Consider the following 17995-nt stretch of genomic DNA (forward strand, 5'->3'; position numbering starts at 1 on the left):
TGAAAATGAATTGGCAAAAAAGTGAATCCTTTCTATGCTCGTTTTGTTCAGGCGAAACTAGGAAAAAAGGTTCTTTTTTTTTTCAAGCCGATATTACTTGCAGGAAGTATAGTTCTTAGGCTTTCCTGTTATCAACGTTTAATCTGGATCTTTTTACTTCATGAATGTATCACCATAACAAGCATGTGGTAATATATCTCAGTTGATTGAGATGACATGGAAAGAAAAAGTCTAGAAAAAGGGTGGATTTTATCAACAACAGATGAAAAGAGAAAGTGTTTTTTCAAGCTGCTTATTTGTAGCCACTGCCCATGAAATGTTCATTACATTACATAAAGGTGCTAACAAACCCATGAACCAACAATCCTTTTACCATTGTGTAACATAACACAAAGCACTAAAAAAAAACCTTTTTATACCTCCAAAGACGAAGGTGTGGCCGTTTTCTTCCCATGGTATGATGGCAAAGACCTTGAAATGTTTTGCATTGATGATGTAATCAATTTCCTTAGTTATTCTACAATAATTCGCCTTTGGAAGTCATGCATGACCGTCATTCCTAGTCCTTCGTTTTTGAATGCTTCATTGTTTCAATCATAATTGATGAGAAACTGGGTTTTCAATCCCAAGATACTTTAAATCTTCAACAAGGATCTTGATGAGTGTTGGGTTTGTCCCTTCATAGCATTTTGGATGAAACGGGGAGACAATCCATGTTTCAGGAACCCCTCGAAATTGAAGTGTCTTCTAGAAATGGGGAAGCCCCCATGTCCACCGAAATAAGGGTTGCCGCTTCCCTTGATTAGATGACGAATCGAATATTTCAGATGCATTATACAATTAGGGTTGGGCCATTGACGCAAGTAGGATCTTCCAATGTTTACCCACTTCATTATCAAGTCCAATTGCTCTTATCTACGTCAGTTATCACACGTGCGCTCAGCTGATCTCTTGTCCAAAACACTCAACAGGATTGTTCTGAACACTTCCAAAACCACTTTTGGCAGACCTGAACCAACCTGAAGAAGACCATCGGGGCCTCTAAGAATTCATTCTCACACTCACTCAGTTAGACACATGCAAACCCTGCTCGAGCTCCCGCTCTCTTGAAAAGATCGATCTTATAGTCATACCTGAAGATCTGGTTGTAATTGCCAGTTGTGCGAGAACGAACCCTGCCAAAGAACTCTGATGAAAATGGTGGTGGCGTCTGAAAATGGCTCTGCAGCCACGTTAAAAAGTGAGAAGCAGTTGGAGAACGCCCGCATTCACTTTGCCAAGGCCGAGAGAAAGACCAAATCCACGGTCTTGCGATGGAAACCCAAGTTTGCTATGGCCGGTGAGGAGTACTGCAAGGCAGCAATCTTGTTCCACCAAGCTGGTGACGTTGAGGAATGCAAGATGAACCTCTTGAAGGCCACTGAGTGCTTCAAAAAGAAAAGGTCTTGGTACAGTGCCGCAAAGACCTTGGAACAAGCCATGATGATCTCACTCCGACAGGTGAGTGTTCAAGTTTGCTTCATGAAAATCGTGCTGAGAAATTACGCATTTGTTTGATGGAAACGTTCGCCGGCTTTTTTGATATAGGGCTAAACATTATTCATTTTTAGTGGTTGATTTTCTTATTAACTTATTTTTAGAACAATGATGATAACTTGTTTTATTGCTAGCATAAAAAGCCTTAACTGGAATGAAGGCAGAAAGCTTTGCCCTTCATTATTCAATCTTGTGTTTCGGAGTTACATTGTACATCTGATCGGATATGTAATGGGATTTCGCTATCAGTTGATTTGAGATTGTGTGAGTTGCAGCCAGTGATTCAGGCCTTATCTGGAATTGGGGAAGGGATTGATTTCAAGGTAATTGACCATTAGCGAGGTCGGCAACCTGATGTAGAGTCTGGGACCTTGTTCAAGAAAGGAGATCTAAAACTGACATTCTCATTATGATTGATGTGAAAATAATTTTTATTGGTTTGACCCATAGAAAACCATATATGAAGTTATCTATGGTTTGACCACTCATGACAGCTGTAAGACTGTAAAAAGAGACTAGGTTTCAAGAAAAGAGAAAGGAGGCAAAATGGGTACAGCTGGCGAATAACGTGTCTTATTATAAATGTGTTTAGGTCTCAAAAATATAAATGCGTTTTGTTAGTACTAGATATGATTGAGGCCATGGGTCCCCATAAGCCATAACGGCTTGTTTTTCTGGGCTGGGGCTCAACTTACTTTTTGGTGTAAAGGATGTTCCAGAAGTAGGATCAGTCCACCATTTTTTGTTCCATGAGATGGCTTCAACAGGGGCAAGGTCATCTCTATAAAGTAATCCATCTTTAGACAAGGTACCCGGGGTCAGTGGTAGATAAAGCAATGCTTAATTGTACATGTCGAATAAGAGAAAGGATTTTCTCACTCACATACCCAGTACATGAATAGACAATGGACAATTTCTAATACGGCTGCAGACAATGATGCCCAGCTGATTTCATTAGGAAAAAGTAAAGCCGTGCATTAAGGAAGCAGCCCAGGTAATCTTGTGAATCAATAAAGTAAATACCCTTTAGTCTTTGATTCGCCAAACATTTTTTCATACCATATTTTTCAATTCATCAGACAAGTCATTAAGTCAGCATTTTCTAAACGGAGCCTTCTCTGGACAATAGAGGTATTTCAATTTCAGAATTGATTCAAGGGTTTCGCAACCAACGGTTTATTCCAATCAAATTGTTTTTGTAGATTTTTCAAAAGCATGATGAAGTATTTGGTTTTGTGACGAAACAAACATGACATTCTTTTAACAACAAAGTAATAAGTATATTTTGTATCATTGGAGAAACTGAATGAATGCATCCTCAAAAAACTGCAATTATAAAGCAAACGCCACCATAAAAAAGAGTCAACTCTCCTAATATCACGGAATCCTCTATCGCCATTCTCATAAGGTACCTTCCGACTAAATGCGTTTTTTCACATAATATAATTAAAATGCAAAATGGTGTTAAGGGTCAGTACTTGAGATACTCAAGCCCTTTTCGATTTCTTAGAGTCATTACACGGTACAATAGAAATATGATAGCGTCATGTGTTGCTTTCAAAGAACTTGATGAAGCTAAAAATTATATCGTCTCCTTTTCTAAATGGATAAACGTGAAAAAGAAAAACGTTAAAAAACAAGGCAACCGCCCCACAAAATATTTTTTCCTTCTCCTAAAGTGGAAAAATGAGCCATGCTCACAAAAAATGAATCTATCAAACATGAAAGAGGTCCACTCACACAAAAAAGCAAACATTCAATGTATGTGCGAATAACAATTAGACCCAAAGCATGGGACATTATATGGCACCAAGCAGCCTTCAAAGGTCTGGCGAGATTCGAAAAGGCGTTTGCCCTTATTGTGAAGCTGCTTAAACCCATGTATCCAGCCACGGACTTCTAGAGATATGGACTGCGAACGGAAGCAAAAATATCTTATCTCCTAAACCGCTCATCATATTCCAAATAAGCAATTCATACGACCACAAGATCTTGTTGAATAGATGAACTCAGCCAAGTTTGAGCCCAAACCGATGCTTAGGCAGCTCAGGAGACATGGTCAAAGTTATGTAGTAAATACTATATAAAATTTGAATTTTCGGCCTGTCTTGGTCAGCTACATAAGCTTTTGACAACATAACTTTGAAACGATGGACTTTGCATGGAAATGATGTAAAATTGACCTACCGTTAATTGAAGAGATGTACGTTTCTTATTTTATTACTTTAATTCGAAAAGTGGCTCAGAGTGGCTATGACCAAGAGCAGACCGATTTGCCGGGAAGCTCGTTCGCAGTCCATATTTCTAGAGGTCCGTGGTTTACTCTACTCGGACTCGACACATCGGATATTCCACGAAGCACCCTCCTGACGGTAAGACGCCCCTATTCAGGGTGGGTTTCCATCCGTATCCTTACATATTATCCACCATGTATTTCTAAATGTAGGTTTTGGTGAATTAACTACTGTGGCTTCGGGGATTCTTTACCAGCCTCCTCCCTCCTCTGACCCGAGATTGGAGTTTCTAAGTGCATTTGCAATAGGGACCTTTAAGCTGATGTCAAACTCAACCTTCTGAGAAAAATGGTCACGAAACCTCCATTTTGATTCGTTCTTGGGCGGTCACTTGTCACATCTCATCTCCTAATACAATAGCTTAATCAAATCGACGGAGATTCTTGCGACAGTCGTCTTCCATCTTGACTGGAATCTTAGGTTAATACTTATTGTCAACCATTATTAATCAGACTCGAATCTTGTAGTTTATGTAAATAATTGAGCAAGCTGAACCGTTATGTCATTATGTTGCAAAAGGTTTCGCGGGTGAAGTCGAGTATCTTGAAATGCTGAATTTGTTTCTTACACCTTTCCACATGAATACAAGCAGATGAGCACTTGCAGGCAGAAATCGATTCCAGAAAATTTGAATTAAATGGTGAGAACGATAAAATACCTGACTAGAATGAGATATCACACTAATTATGACTAGAATTGTTTATTGTGTGAACTACTCAAACATCGAATTGATGATAACAGGAGGGGTTTAATAATGGACTAATAATTTGGAACCATGCTAGGAAAAAAGTTTTTTAAACGCACTCACTGGTCAAGAATGTTTCAGGCATAAGTGTTCCATATACAAGCAGAACGCATAAAAATGAATGGTAACGTGTACGAGATTTGACATTTAATTCCAAAAAAGGCCCATTTTCTAATTGGCGCGTCTTCATCAAATCTGATCCTTCACGAGCTAAGAAAAGTGATCGCAAAGATTGGTGATCCCAAAGAAGTGATATTGTTAACAGTCTTAAGCACACCTTCAACATAAGAGGGAAGTCGAAGAAAATACGTCTCTCTTTTAATGTTTGAAGAGAGTGAAGATATTCTGTCCGGATAAGAATTGTGCCACTTGGGGATTCTTCTTTGCACTTTCTCTATACGGCCAATATCCCCTGCTAGGAGGGTTCCATACTTCGAGCTTAGTCTACATAAAAAAAGTGAAGAGGAGAATCACAGCCAGTACATAAACAGTTGGGTAGAGACAAGCGATGAAAATCTTGATTAGTGCAGAAGATTGGGTGGGTCAGATTGAACAGATCCTGTTTCAGCTCCCGCCATTGATGACATTTGGACCGGAGCCGGAAAAACGTGCGTGACCGCCAATATTCCGAAGGGATGTCAGGCCAAGGACAGTAGGGTGTTAGTACGTCCTTGACCGAGAAGGACAACTTGTGTCCGGACATCACCTCCGGAAAGGTCAGGTTCCCAACACTGGGACACTAACCTGGTCAGCCCGATGTTTGGCTGTAAAAATACTTCCATGCATTTTTGGCATATTGGGGAACGCACAGAAATCGTTTGAGGAATTTGGTGAAGGTGGCATCGGCGGATTTGAGGGCGGATTGAGCGGAAGGCAGTAGAGGAAAATTGGGTTGATGTAGGTCCGGAAGAGTTGAAGAACTATTAGAGAGGGAAGATTCTTGATTGGAAGTCGATTGGAAATGTTTTCGATCCTAGCCCTAGCCTTGACTATTGATGATTTGAGATGGTTGGTGGAGGAAAGTTGGGTTGAAGGTGCTTGAGGAGAGATCCACAAAGATTGGACAATTTTATAGAGGAGAGTAACTACCGAGGTGGTAGAGCGGCTGGTCTGGAAATCAAATTGGAATTTGGGAAGGAGATCCCTATCCTCGGCCAATCCGGAAAAGCGGACGGCTAAAAGGGTGGGTGAACATCATCTTTAAGAAGAGTTGGCCACTCTGAATAAAATTTGCCCGAGTCTACTGATTGTAAGAGACTCCCGTGGATGCGATTCATCCATCCTTCCAGAATTCTTGAACGTTGAGTGTAATGGCAGAACAGCTTCAATCCATAGATTCCATTGTGGATTATTCTTTGGAGTTTTGATCATGATGGCCCAAAACCACTAAACAGTAAGGACTACCTGGCTTTGGCGACATTGTTCATTGAAATTTTGGAGGAATGAATGCTACATGTGTTCAATAGTCCTAGTAGCGCTGGAAAAGTGACCGCCCAAGAGATTTGTTTACCTTTGCTTTTGAAGATGACGTCATCAGTCAGCTGTAGCTTAAAGGTGCCTATAGCCCACTTACGCTGCACGAAATATGGTTTACGTTTGGCACTTCAGAGAGCGCTTTGTGAGTCAGCCACTGCCAAATAAAGGGCCGATTTGACCGCTTCTTTTTTATTTAATTGTCTTCGGCTAATTCTTCAAAATTGTATACATAATTACTGTAGAGACAGGAAAAACATTTTGTTTGGCTTTGAGCGTAGATTCCAGACGTTTGTTAAAACTAGTTTGGCTTGCAGTAGCGACTCATTATCTCAGGTGTCATAGCTGTGCTGCTCAAAGTTACAGTTTTAAATGCAACTAGTTGTATGAGCACAAGATAACCTCACAAGAAGAGTAACTGCTGTGAACAAGACTAGTTTTGACAAACGTCTGGAATTTACACTCAATGCTAAAAAAAAATTCCTGTCTCTAATAATTAGTGACCTGGGTCATATAATCTTCGGAAAGCAAATCGCTTTCATGGCACGTCACCATTAGTTTATTTAGCAATCTACGGTGCGTCTTCCTGTTTTGTTCGGGCTATCTGACGTTGCAAATAAGGGCCCTTATAAAGGAATCAATTAATAGAATCAACGCTTCTGATTATATTTTATGGGGAAACAACCCAGGTCTGGTCACTATTTTGATTGAGTTTTATTAAAATATGAAATATGTGCTTAAATAACAGGTACCGCAAGAGGCATCGCAGAAACAACTGTAAACCCAACCCAACGCCATTCAGTTCCGAGTCAAGCATAATGAAAAGTCCATGATTTATTGCCTCCTTAAGAGAGAGTCATATTTCCGGGGGCCACAGTCGTGATATTTCCGGGGGCAGAGGTGGTGAAATTTCCGGGGGCAGAGGTGGTGAAATTTCCAGGAGCTAAGGTGGTGTTCGTGGGAGCCATGGTGCTGGTATGGAAATTATCCTCACAAATGCCCAGGCTAACGCAGAACTCATGAGGGTGGAAGAACCACTCCATGGTCTCCAAATGCATTTCTCGGAAGTATTTGTCCACAATCTCCACGCAGCCTAGGAAGGGAGGCTCAGGGCGGCCGCAATAGGCGTGAGACTTCAGCAAAACTTCGTAGGAGTCCATGTCTTGGGAATCGGTCAAGTGGCGACGGATGACGCGCATGAAACGATCACATTGGTTGCAATTGACGTTGCGATCCTCTTGATCCAACATGACCCTCTTGTAAGCGTTCTTGTTGCAAAGGCCTTCGAACTCACACACTCTCAGAGGGTCAAATCGGGTTTCCATGATGATGTCCTAAAAGTGAAAGTTACAAAGGGTTAAAACGAAAGTTGGCTTAGGCCAACAAAAGTGGAAAGAAAGTCAGGCGTACCAGCATGTCCGGGTAGTGACCAGCCACGAGGCGGCATTCTTGGTTGTTCAATTGCTCATTGGCACAGAAGTTATCATGAAGATGTTTGGTGATCTCATGGTCGTAGGAAGTCATGCCAACCTGGAGCTCGGCCAGGATTAGCACACACTCCTCGCATGTTGGATTGGCCAAGGCCGAGGAAAAGGCCAAGAAAGTAACGAACAAGATGCTCAAAGCTTCCATGATGAACTGACTTGATAACACACCACACCATACTTTTATACAAATATTATGTACCCCGAAAGTAGTTGAATGATTGCACTATCTTAAACACGCTCAATTGTTTGAGAAGGATTAGAGGATATTAAAATATGTCAATTGTTACAAATTGCTTAAGTATTTCAAGTTAACTCTTTGTTCTCTTATTTTGTGGATTTTTTTGTCTTACTCATAAAGAAATATGGATTTTCTGCCCATCAAAGAAATATTTCTTTTTCTTTGCGAGCTAGCCTCGTGGAAATAAGATTGCTTGGGAAGATACGTATTTTCACATTATCTTTCATACTGGTTTTAGCAAACTAAATAAACCTGAACATTTCTTAATTTTTTTTACTTATTTCTTTCGCCACTTTTTTCGAACACTGTGTACGATCGATTAGTAGTCCTCTTTAAATATTTACGTTAATAATTCATCCATGCTGCACTTCGTGGACTTATTGATGAGCTCATCCGTACTCACTCTTAATTGATTCCGGGAGCGATGTCGCAAACATGACGAATTTGTTATTGGGACCAAAATGATTAAGCATTGGGACATCTAGATATATGGACCTCAAACTGTTGTCAAAACTTCGTATCTCCTGAACCATTCACTCCATCTAAAACTAGCACTTAAAATAATAAAAGAATCTTACAAAATTATATTGATCAACTTTGCCAAATTTGAACCCATAATCTAGATCATGAATGTTAAGTGAGGTGGTCAAAGTTATGCACCAATGGCTTCATAACAGCTGATATGTTTGTGATATTATCTGCTTCTTCGAGGAGCTGCTTACCCCTATTTCCATATGCACATGAAAGTTTGTGCCATTTGATAAGGGTTCCTGATTCAAAAAAATGTCTGTTTAACTATTTGTAATAAGTACAAGCATTTGGTTCTACATATCAAGCTTGATTGGTCAATTGCAAAAATTCTATCTTTGATTTGCTTTCTCTGTCACTGGTTTAATGTCGGATTTCTGATCTTCCAAAAACATACTGAAAACAAGTTTCCTTAATAACAATATGCAATTGACCTGAAGCACCCCAATGGACAACATCCATAAGATGAGTCATAAGATCATGTGACATTGAATTCTTATTTGAACATGCCTTTTCATATAAGGTCCTACACGTAATGAATGATCAAGGAGGCGAGCATAAGAACGGTCATTTCCTTATTTCCTCTGAGAATTTGACAGAAAGAAGGGTTCTCAGCACTTTCATGTTACCCTTGACGTCAGGAAATTTTCATGGCAAACGCCCATTTAAGGGGTGAACACAGTCTGGTAGAGAAATTTGTTCAAAAACTCAATCTACGTATTGCTGCAACGCATGACCCTTCGCCTGCTCCCAAAAAAGGCACAAAAACATAAATATGCAAATAAGGTAAAGCAGCAATGTGGAGATGCGGCAAGGCCCACACACTTATCCTCTATAATTTTAATTTCCACTCTCCTCTTTGTCAGCTACATTTGTAGGTTTTTGGCAATTTAACTTTGGAACGAACCACAATGCAAGTCCCGTATATGTTATAAAAGTGGCTTGTCTTGAATTGAAACGATCTAAGTTTCTTGTTGCATTAATGATTTTTGAAAAGGGATTTGGAATTTTCTCCGACCCAAAGAAGGCCAAGCAGTTCTCAGTCCATATCTTGAGAAGTCCGTGCCACGTATGATGTATTGCAAGTCAAATCAGTTTACAATTATTAACCATCATAGAAGTATAACTGAATCAGGCCTTCTATTTTTTTGGGATTCATAGGTTTGAATATTCTCGCAAAACGTTAGGGTTACCCATTCATTTGATGGAATCAACTTCGCGGTCACGGAAATTTCTATTTCATGGAATTGATCGGTATTTGTTCTTTAGTTTCGCCAATATATATAGTTGGTACGAATTGCAAGTTCGGTAGATGCCACTTTTGCCGGATTTTTTCGATCCTTTTGTCCGCATGGTACTCGTACGTGTCTCATTGTACAAATACACCTTGGGGACATCTTTGGGAATCACTTTTTGAAGAAAAGCTTTAGTTGTCCACCACTTTGCAGGAATTACGAGTAAATGTATGATTTCAAGTATGCAATCACAGTGTGAGATTGAGATCGAAGGAACAAAAAGTGTTTTTAACAGGACCACTGTTGGCGTCAACAACCTGTTCCAAATGGCTGCGAAAGCTAGCAACTGCATGGCGGACTTCATCTGGAGTGAATGGGGCTCAAACAGCCCTTTTATGGGACCGGAGTGAGTCCATATTTTGATAAGTTTCGCACAAGCCGCTACCTCAACACGCTACCATAACTAGTAATCCAGGGGGTCAGATTAAGAGATGAAAGGGGCCAGAAGTCTTTGGGTCAGAACTCGAAGAAATTGGTCTCAAGGTAGCATTGTGTTTTGCTGGCCATGTGAGCTGGGGCATCATTATATTCTCGGATGTTGGGATTGCCTCTTGGATATTGTTTCTTGTGCCAAAGTAGCACTTAACTTTTCAAAAGGTTCCGGCAGTCATTGGCATCTATTTTCATTGTGGCATCAGTAAAGAATTGGGATTAAATCCAACATCGCTGAAAATTATACCAGAACCATTACCGTGGCTGGATTTTTGATCCCTTGAACGCTTACGACTCTGCAAGGGACATTCCAGATTGGTCTGGATGGAAAAAGCGGCCATTTTGGCAATTGGAGTTAGCATCTACGTACAGCAACTTCTCATCGCCAAACACCGTAACAGAACAAGGGCGATGTTTAGTAGAAGATTCAAAAGTGTACTTGTGCGCTCCATTTGAATTGATGACAAGAAGTGTCATCTAACCACAACTCTTTTTTTTATCCCATATAATTTTTCAGCACCTTTCTCATTGTTTTATGTCTCGTTTGAAATCTCAAGCAAGGACGCCAACAATACGACTGAAATTCCTACAATCACGGTCTGTGACTGCTTGAATGACATCCCATGTCCGCTTGAGCTTCAATGGTCAGCCACCTGGACGTCTTTTGATACCTCCAGTTGCCTCAAAAAGCGTTTTGGGGCGATAAACTCGAACTCTATTTATTCCATCATAAGCAAATTTTGATCGGTCGGTCACCGGCTCGAGGCTCTGCAGGATCCATTTTTTTCGAATAGTCATAAAAATTGTCAAAAGAACGCTTAATCCCTGTCAGCATCGACAAGTGAAAAGCGGGAGGCTTAGAAATGATCTTAAAAATGCTAATTTAGTTCTTTTTAAGTGTTACGCACAGACGTCCCCACCGTCTATAATTCATTTCACTCCTGGATCACCAACCAATTCTGATAATAAAATATCAAAACCATATACTCCCTCAATGTACGTTATAACATAGCTTTTTTTTCCTCAAAGAGATGTCAAGCATGTGAACAAGAGGAGAGTAAAAATTGATGTGTTTAGTCTTTCGTATTTGATTACGAAGAAACGTGTTGTCGAGGTTAATAAAGTTGCTTGAGACAAGGAATCTCACTTCAAAGGATTTGGATTTCCTGGATGCTATCTCAAATATCACACCCCACTTTCGGCAGGCTTTTCACTTCATTTTAGGACAATTCACTCCAAAAAGCTTGCTTATTTTTCCCTTGCCATCCAATGCTAGACTTCTTGAAGAAATCGACAACCTGACATGGGGCCAACACAGTAACAGCGAAATGGCTCTTAAGAAGACGCATTTCCCACTCATCCGATAACAATAATAAGGAAACAAGTTCAGGGAAGGAAGCTATCAACATGTTGACTTCTCTTGTTTCAGGGTGATTTAACTGCTGTCACAGAACTGGCTTGGAGGTCGGCCGCGCTTTTTCGAAAGGCTGGACAACCCGACAGTGCCGCTCAATTATTGGAAAGAGCCAGCAAAGCCATTGAGACCAAGCAACCCTACAACTCTGAGTTGATGTTGGAAAAGGCTGCCGAGACCGTGGAAACTGAGAACCGGCCCATCCAAGCTGCTAGCTACATTACCAAGCTGCTCAAAATCGCATTAGAGAGACGAGACAAACGAGATGCCATCAAGAAAAGCCGGAAATTGGTTGAGCTCTTCCAGGTAAGAAATCGAATCACCTCCATTCACCCTACATTGATTGCCAATTAGTCTGAACTCGACCATTTTTGTTTTGTACAGGAAGCTGGCCATAAACCTAGCACTGGGCGTAATGTCCTTGGATTAGTTTTGCTCTTACTGGATTCAAACCTGCCAGGAGAAGCCGAGATTGTTGCAAGAGAATTTGGAAACAATTGTACGTTGGAGCAGAATGTCGTGATTGAAGATCTATTGGACGCATTTGATCAAAATGACGAAAACAAGGTAAGTTGCCTTCGGCAGAATAACACACCAGAATCCTAATAACGGCTCAACTGTGCTCCACACTTGAGTACATCAACATGAATGAACAGTTGCCAACAGACCAGCACGTTTTCTAGATCCAAAAGGCCATGGGCAACAAGTGTCTCCTCACGTTGGACGTGGAGTTCAAGCCGTACATCGACGACCTTTCACTGCCTAAAGAAATGGCCACATTGGGGATACGGCCCCGTTCTCGATCCAGGCGCAGCTTTGCCAAGAGAAGCCCAGAAGACAAGAAACCGGATGAGACAGCTGTCAAGGACAACACTTCTACCACGAATACAGTGACGTCATCCAGCGATGAAACCGAAAAGAAGGAACCAGCCGAGGGTAAACCCATTGAGGCCGGTGAGGCAGGAGAGAAGAAGGCACCGATTTACGATGGCGCCGACATGAAACTCGAGGACGGCAAAGGAGTTGAGAGGGACGACAAAGTGGCGGGTCTTCCCAAGTCTAAGATTCCCACGGGCAAGAAGAGGAACCCCTTGGTCAAAATGAAGACTCAGGCGGACTTTGGAAACAATACGCCAAAGAAAAAAGAGCCTTCTGCTTATATTGACGTGACCACGGATTCAATTGATCGACACCGCCCCTCTAATCTCCCTCCTCCAGCTGTCTACGTGGATGTGGAGGGTGTGGATCCTTTGCAGCCAGCCTATATGGGCATGACTGCAGAACAATGGCGTGAGTTCAAACGTGCCAACGCTCATGAAGAGATGGACGCCGGTTTTGATATGGGCGGCATTGGCGGAGGTTTTGACGACGGTGATGACGGGGGCTTTTAAAGATCTGAACCCCTTCATTAGATGTATGATTATTAATGTATTAAGTTCATTGTTGATTAAATAAGTATGTCAAAAAAACCAGGAAGTGAGATTGAATGTACAAATGCTGAATTTGGAATCCTCCGGAAATTGAATTGGTCACACTGCCTGAAAGTTGGGTCGTAAGGTAATCTGGTTTGAAACAAGTAATCTGACATGAAGCTATTCCTACCCTGAATGACTTCTTTCGCTTGGTCTTCATTGAGAGTAGCCGAACCAGTTTGCGGTTCGTCAGGTAATGATCCAAAGGATGGTTCTCGAATCCAGTCCAAAAACATTTTTATTCGTGTGCCTATCCCCGGTTTGTTTCGTAGCCCACAATCTTGCCCTCGACTTACCAAAGCCAATAAAACTGCATGGCCCTCGATATTGGTCCAGATGGGACCACCACTATCTCCACCACACGAATCCTGAAATAAGATCTGTAGCAACAGTATATTTAACAATATTAATGCACTTGGTGCCTTAAATATCGATTTTATTTTTTACCCCACAAAAACCTAAAATGTGCCCTGGTATCAATAGCCAAACAACCCATCAGATATGTCATACAACATATAAGCGATGTCATGTCAGTCATCAACTGGAAAAACTATGTATTTTATTTATAACCACTGAGGCTTACCCCTCGCTATTAAGATGTCTTAAACAACTTTAGTTTTTTCCACCAAATTTGATTGATTGAGACCTTGATGCAACATTTTAAGAATAAACCAGACGGAAAGCACGGAGCCAAACATGATAATCTTGAAGACATGTGCATTCACATTTGCCCTAAACATATGTGAATGTACCTGCAGTTTACACTCAAAAGTTCATTCAAGACATGATTACCTTGTACCCATAGAAATGGTACTTTTGTCCCCCGGACTTCCTTTTCAATTGGTAAGATCCATTGGCAAAGTCGAAATACTCGCCCACTATTGGTCTGTTCCATGTGCCTCCAACGCAAAGCTCCAACTCAAGGTCAATAGCATTTGGGTAGCAAGTCGTAGTTGGGTAAATCTCCAATTCAACTTCCTGCATTTTTTGATACGTCAAAAACGTTTTGAATCCAAACATGTAACCTTCAATTTACTTCACCTTCAGCTCCGGTGCGCTCAGTTTATGCGAATCATGGCAAGATTTCATGCAATATCCCCACTTTTTATCCTTTGGAGGCTGTAAACCGGTTGTCAAGTTGTTCTTACCACTATGTATTTTCTATAAACTTTATTCCCACCCAAGTTGTGTAGCACCATCCATGCTCAGCGGAAGGATGAAAGCATTCGACAGGGGATCTTGAGAACTTATAAACATGGATATCCTCTCTGGGGACAACTTTCTGAAAGAAACTGAGCTCAGAGAAAGAAAAATACCCCTCTTCTATATTCGTTCTTGGGAGCTTTCTGTATTCTTTTTTACTTTGCACATAACTCATTTTGAGGAGTTGATTCGTTCCGACAATGCCTGTTAAAGCATGGTACAAATTTATTGGGTCCTCGAGGATTTGTAAGGCAATTCGTGTTCTCTGCGTTGATCGACCCTTGGCGTCCGTAACCACTAACGATAACTTTTTGACCAAGATCCCGAGTATTTGGATTCGGCAGGCAAATGGGAGACACTTCCCAGGAGAGCCTACCCACGAGAAAGGTTATTTCTTTAGTTCCTAATTACAAATTAGCAAATGGAAATATGAGTCACTAGTCGTCAAACATGAAGTTATGTGTTCGGGGGGGTTTCATAGGTATAGAAAATGGCCTGCAATTAGGAGCAAACAAACCTGGAAGCGTCTTGTCCTTTTTTAATTGGCACATCAGCTTTACTTCCTTGAGACGGAATGAAAGGGAACTTAAGGGGAAGTAATGTACGAAAGTCAAGGACCTTGCGGGCATAACTTTTGCTTTCAGTGGATAAGAAGACAGGTTTCGTATGTTCACTCACTGTAGGGGGTCCTTGAGCTCCAAAATAGCAATGTCAGCCTTTGTGGGAGCGACTGAAGATTGATAATCGGGATGAACGATGAGTTTTCGCACTTGAATATTCGAAAATGGAGATGGTTTTGTCTTATTGGGAGAAAATGCAAACGTCAAATTCAGCATCCCGTCAGATGGGAAAAGCACCTTGGATCTGGTTGAAGGGAAAATTAGAGGCTAAATTGGAATCTCTTAATGAATTTGGATTTTGGAACTCATTTGGAAGTCATTTCTTGGAGAGAAAATAAGGACGAGAGACTGGAAGATTAATGTGTTGTGGATTGGTTTTGCTTGCAAAAAGGGCCTTCAACAGATTACTACCGTTTTTCATCATTAAAAGGTACAATCCATGAAATTTTACATTTGCAGAATAGCTAATGTAATTTAATTTTATGAGTCTTTGAGGTCAAGGTAGAGCGTTATTACTAATAGGCGCTCTATGCAAACACTTTCTATCTCAGGATTGTCGATGACGTAATTAGTCATCATTCTACGATTCTATGATTAAAAGTGCAATTTATGTCGCACATCTAAAATTGCCTCTCACGTGTGGTTTTTAAGAAACAATTATCCTCTAGCAAGGTAATTGCTCTAAAGTTCACCAGATTGTTTTTCATGTTTTTGACCTGTGCTAGACGTTAGTCGGATGTAATACGGAAATTCGAACTTATTTAAGTAGTACTGATTTGTAAAACACCTCAGGATATGTCTATTGTTACAGAACCGCGCCTACGAAAAAAAGACAAAATATTCATTATTAATGCTTAAGCTTTTCCTTGGGGTTTACTTTTGAAGATTGATGTTGAAGCTTGCCGGAATTGTTTTTGATTTGTAGCATTATAATTCTTGAAGGAGTCATCATTTTCGCTCTGGAGCCTGGTAAATTCAGTCTTGTCTACACTATTGTAGAGACCTGTGAACGAACCCATAAACCCGAGTTCAACTCGGTCACGCGTTAGTCAACTGCGCTACAACCATCTCCCTGTTTAATTAAATGTTGTTTAAATGTTCCACCGCTAGAACTCATTTTTTAGAGGCCCTAATAAAGACGAGTAGTTTAAAATTTGAAAATTTAAGCAGATATTTAAGACCAATCTTTTGAGTCCATATTAGAGTAATAATACTTTGGAGAAGATCAAAATATCATCATTCGTCAAAACTATGTTTGTGGAGCCGTGGCACTGAGACACAGAGTTAGCTTCTGATTTTCCAAGAGAAAGCAGACCAATTTATCTTTAACAAAGTGTTTTGTTTGTATATTTTATAACATAAAGTCGGCAAAAGTACCATATCATAACTTCACCATTATTTTAGACAACATTAGTCTGCACTTCCTAATTATATAAGGCAGAATTTTATAAAGGGGCAGGAGCGGTTAAGTCAAACTAGACTTTCGATTAGGTGTACATGAATATTCACCTTCCAATATTCCACAACGAGCATGTCAGTAGAGATGGACAAAAACAATGAGCAGCAGATAATACATATTTATCGGATATAAGGGTTCCGCCGCAGATGGACGACCCTAAGATGATTATCTTAACCATAAAAGGCCGAGGTTCAGTCACAGTCGCGCCATTGATGATTCGATTCAAGGATGGTGTCTTGGAAGATGAATTGCAGTCAAGTCGAGTTGTTGAAAAGGCGGAATAAAATCCTGAGATTAATGCCAGACAGATAAGGGCTTTCATCTTGACTGCAGAAGTCTCAAATGCCTTTGTAATATGATTGTACTTCAAACGAAACTCTTTCGAGGGTTTGCACGGTCTTGTTACTTTCTTCTTCTATTCCGCATTCAAAATAAACATCTACCTCTAGAATATGTAGATAGGCATCGATGATTAAACCATCCGCTGCCATCGGAAACGGCATTAACATCATGCCCAAATTGCAAATGAGTGCAACAAGGAAAAATAAAAAGCTTTTTTTGGCAGACTTCCTTACCGCTACTGGGATTGGAATCCCAGCATTTCAAGACGAGAAATGTATTCATTCTACTGAATTTTATTTATATATTTAATTTGATCGACCAACGAATGATGAATTGAGGAATTTTAGTCAAAAACTTGTCTGAGTCTGACTTAAATCCTACAACTGGATCAACACCTACATAACCCCAAGGAATACTTGAGGGCAGCAAATTGAACAACAAAGGAGCCTGAGAAAGAAGAGATTTGTGTTTGTTTTAGTATCCTTACTTTTGTTCGAAGTAAATGACTATTTCTCTGAATTTATTGAGTATGCGGCTTATAACAATGACATGGTGAAAGAATGAATCAACTAAATCATCAATTACTAGGAACGGGCAAATTGTGTAAAAAGAAGATATGAAAAGCTGAATTCGGAACAATTGACGTCAATTTTTGAATTGTGCAGGCCAAAAGTACATCACTTTTGGTTGAGAAACAAGGGAAAACAGAAATGAAAGTAGCCAGTATTAAGTCCAAAGAGACATGCTAAATAGGGCACTAAGATAGTTCAGCAGTCAAAAAACCGCAACATAGTTGCCTTCCTGACTTTCTCCAGGCTGACCATGTTCCCTTTTTAAGGAAGAAAAAAATCTCAACTTTTCTTCAGTTAAATCAATGTTGTAGATCTATTGCTGGAAAAAGAGGAAAAATAGGCAAGAAGAAGCATTCTTTCACTGAGTTCAAAGAAAGTTATGTCAATTTGATCCAAAATTGAGCCAAAATCGTACTACTTTGAAAAATACATTTGAATATCTCTTCTTTTTAAATTTCATTTGCACTTTTTGTTGCACTTATTGGCCTTTTTTGTACCTTTTAAGCTCATTTTTTGCACCTTTTTGTCTCTGAAAGGCTTTGCTATTTTGCACATTTTAACCGTCCCTATCAATTACAAGCATCCGGAACTAAATAAAGGTTCGAAGTGTTACCCACTCTCGTTAAGAATATCCAAAGAAGCGGCTCGCAAGACGGTTTGCAGATTTTTATGACGCTCCAAAAAATGATTCTATGAATGTATTAGAAGTTAATTAAATGTTAACAGTAAAGCAAAAAAAAGTGTGGTAAAATGTATTTAATCGTCACCTTGTCTAGAGGGTGAGTACTTAAATAACCATTTATCTGGCATTATTTCAATATATAACACTACCTGCAGAACTGCACAGTCGAAAGAAAAATGGAATGGCTTCAACTCATTTGAGCA

At 40.2% G+C, this 17995-nt stretch overlaps 3 protein-coding genes across 4 annotated transcripts in view; 1 reads left to right on the forward strand and 2 right to left on the reverse strand.

Annotated features, from left to right (window-relative positions):
• The window catches only part of LOC131889246 (uncharacterized), a 23753-nt gene extending 10150 nt beyond the window's left edge, over window positions 1-13603 (forward strand). Inside the window, exons 9-12 of the mRNA XM_059238316.1 lie at window positions 1140-1500; window positions 11458-11748; window positions 11827-12009; window positions 12126-13603. Of these exons, the coding sequence (XP_059094299.1) occupies window positions 1140-1500; window positions 11458-11748; window positions 11827-12009; window positions 12126-12833 (1543 nt within the window). The 3' untranslated portion in view covers window positions 12834-13603. The remainder of the gene's footprint in view (window positions 1-1139; window positions 1501-11457; window positions 11749-11826; window positions 12010-12125) is intronic.
• LOC131889062 (uncharacterized) lies at window positions 6863-7712 on the reverse strand. Its single transcript, XM_059238059.1, has 2 exons — window positions 7459-7712; window positions 6863-7382 (listed from the first exon to the last, which is right to left on the reverse strand). Exons 1-2 carry the CDS (start codon window positions 7678-7680, stop codon window positions 6894-6896), a joined length of 711 nt encoding a protein of 236 aa, XP_059094042.1. The 5' UTR covers window positions 7681-7712; the 3' UTR covers window positions 6863-6893.
• Window positions 12851-16568, reverse strand: LOC131889060 (uncharacterized). Of its 2 annotated transcripts, XM_059238057.1 has the most exons (8): window positions 16247-16568; window positions 14796-14981; window positions 14277-14489; window positions 14095-14206; window positions 13956-14033; window positions 13707-13892; window positions 13045-13282; window positions 12851-12980 (listed from the first exon to the last, which is right to left on the reverse strand). In XM_059238057.1, the coding sequence occupies exons 1-8, from the start codon at window positions 16516-16518 to the stop codon at window positions 12880-12882; spliced, it is 1386 nt and encodes a 461-aa protein (XP_059094040.1). In that variant the 5' UTR covers window positions 16519-16568; the 3' UTR covers window positions 12851-12879. The 2 variants fall into 2 exon arrangements, with proteins under 2 accessions (XP_059094040.1, XP_059094039.1); XM_059238056.1 differs by having other exon boundaries at window positions 12851-13282; window positions 16247-16567.
• Window positions 16569-17995: the final 1427 nt, after the last annotated feature.

This window comes from Tigriopus californicus, chromosome 10, assembly GCF_007210705.1.
Source record: "Tigriopus californicus strain San Diego chromosome 10, Tcal_SD_v2.1, whole genome shotgun sequence".
In the NCBI taxonomy this organism is placed as follows: Eukaryota; Metazoa; Arthropoda; class Copepoda; order Harpacticoida; family Harpacticidae; genus Tigriopus; species Tigriopus californicus.

What these genes read in the sequence shown, in the direction of transcription:
- LOC131889062 (XM_059238059.1), bottom strand. Translation starts at nt 7,680, where the DNA reads ATGGAAGCTTTGAGCATCTTGTTCGTTACTTTCTTGGCCTTTTCCTCG. An exon ending in GTCACTACCCGGACATGCTG is followed by an intron (nt 7,383 to 7,458) that starts GTACGCCTGACT and finishes TTTCACTTTTAG; the next exon opens with GACATCATCATGGAAACCCG.
- LOC131889060 (XM_059238056.1), bottom strand. Translation starts at nt 16,518, where the DNA reads ATGAAAGCCCTTATCTGTCTGGCATTAATCTCAGGATTTTATTCCGCC. An exon ending in TCGTTGTGGAATATTGGAAG is followed by an intron (nt 14,982 to 16,246) that starts GTGAATATTCAT and finishes CCCTTCAACCAG; the next exon opens with ATCCAAGGTGCTTTTCCCAT. An exon ending in CAAAATGAGTTATGTGCAAA is followed by an intron (nt 14,207 to 14,276) that starts GTAAAAAAGAAT and finishes CTCTGAGCTCAG; the next exon opens with TTTCTTTCAGAAAGTTGTCC.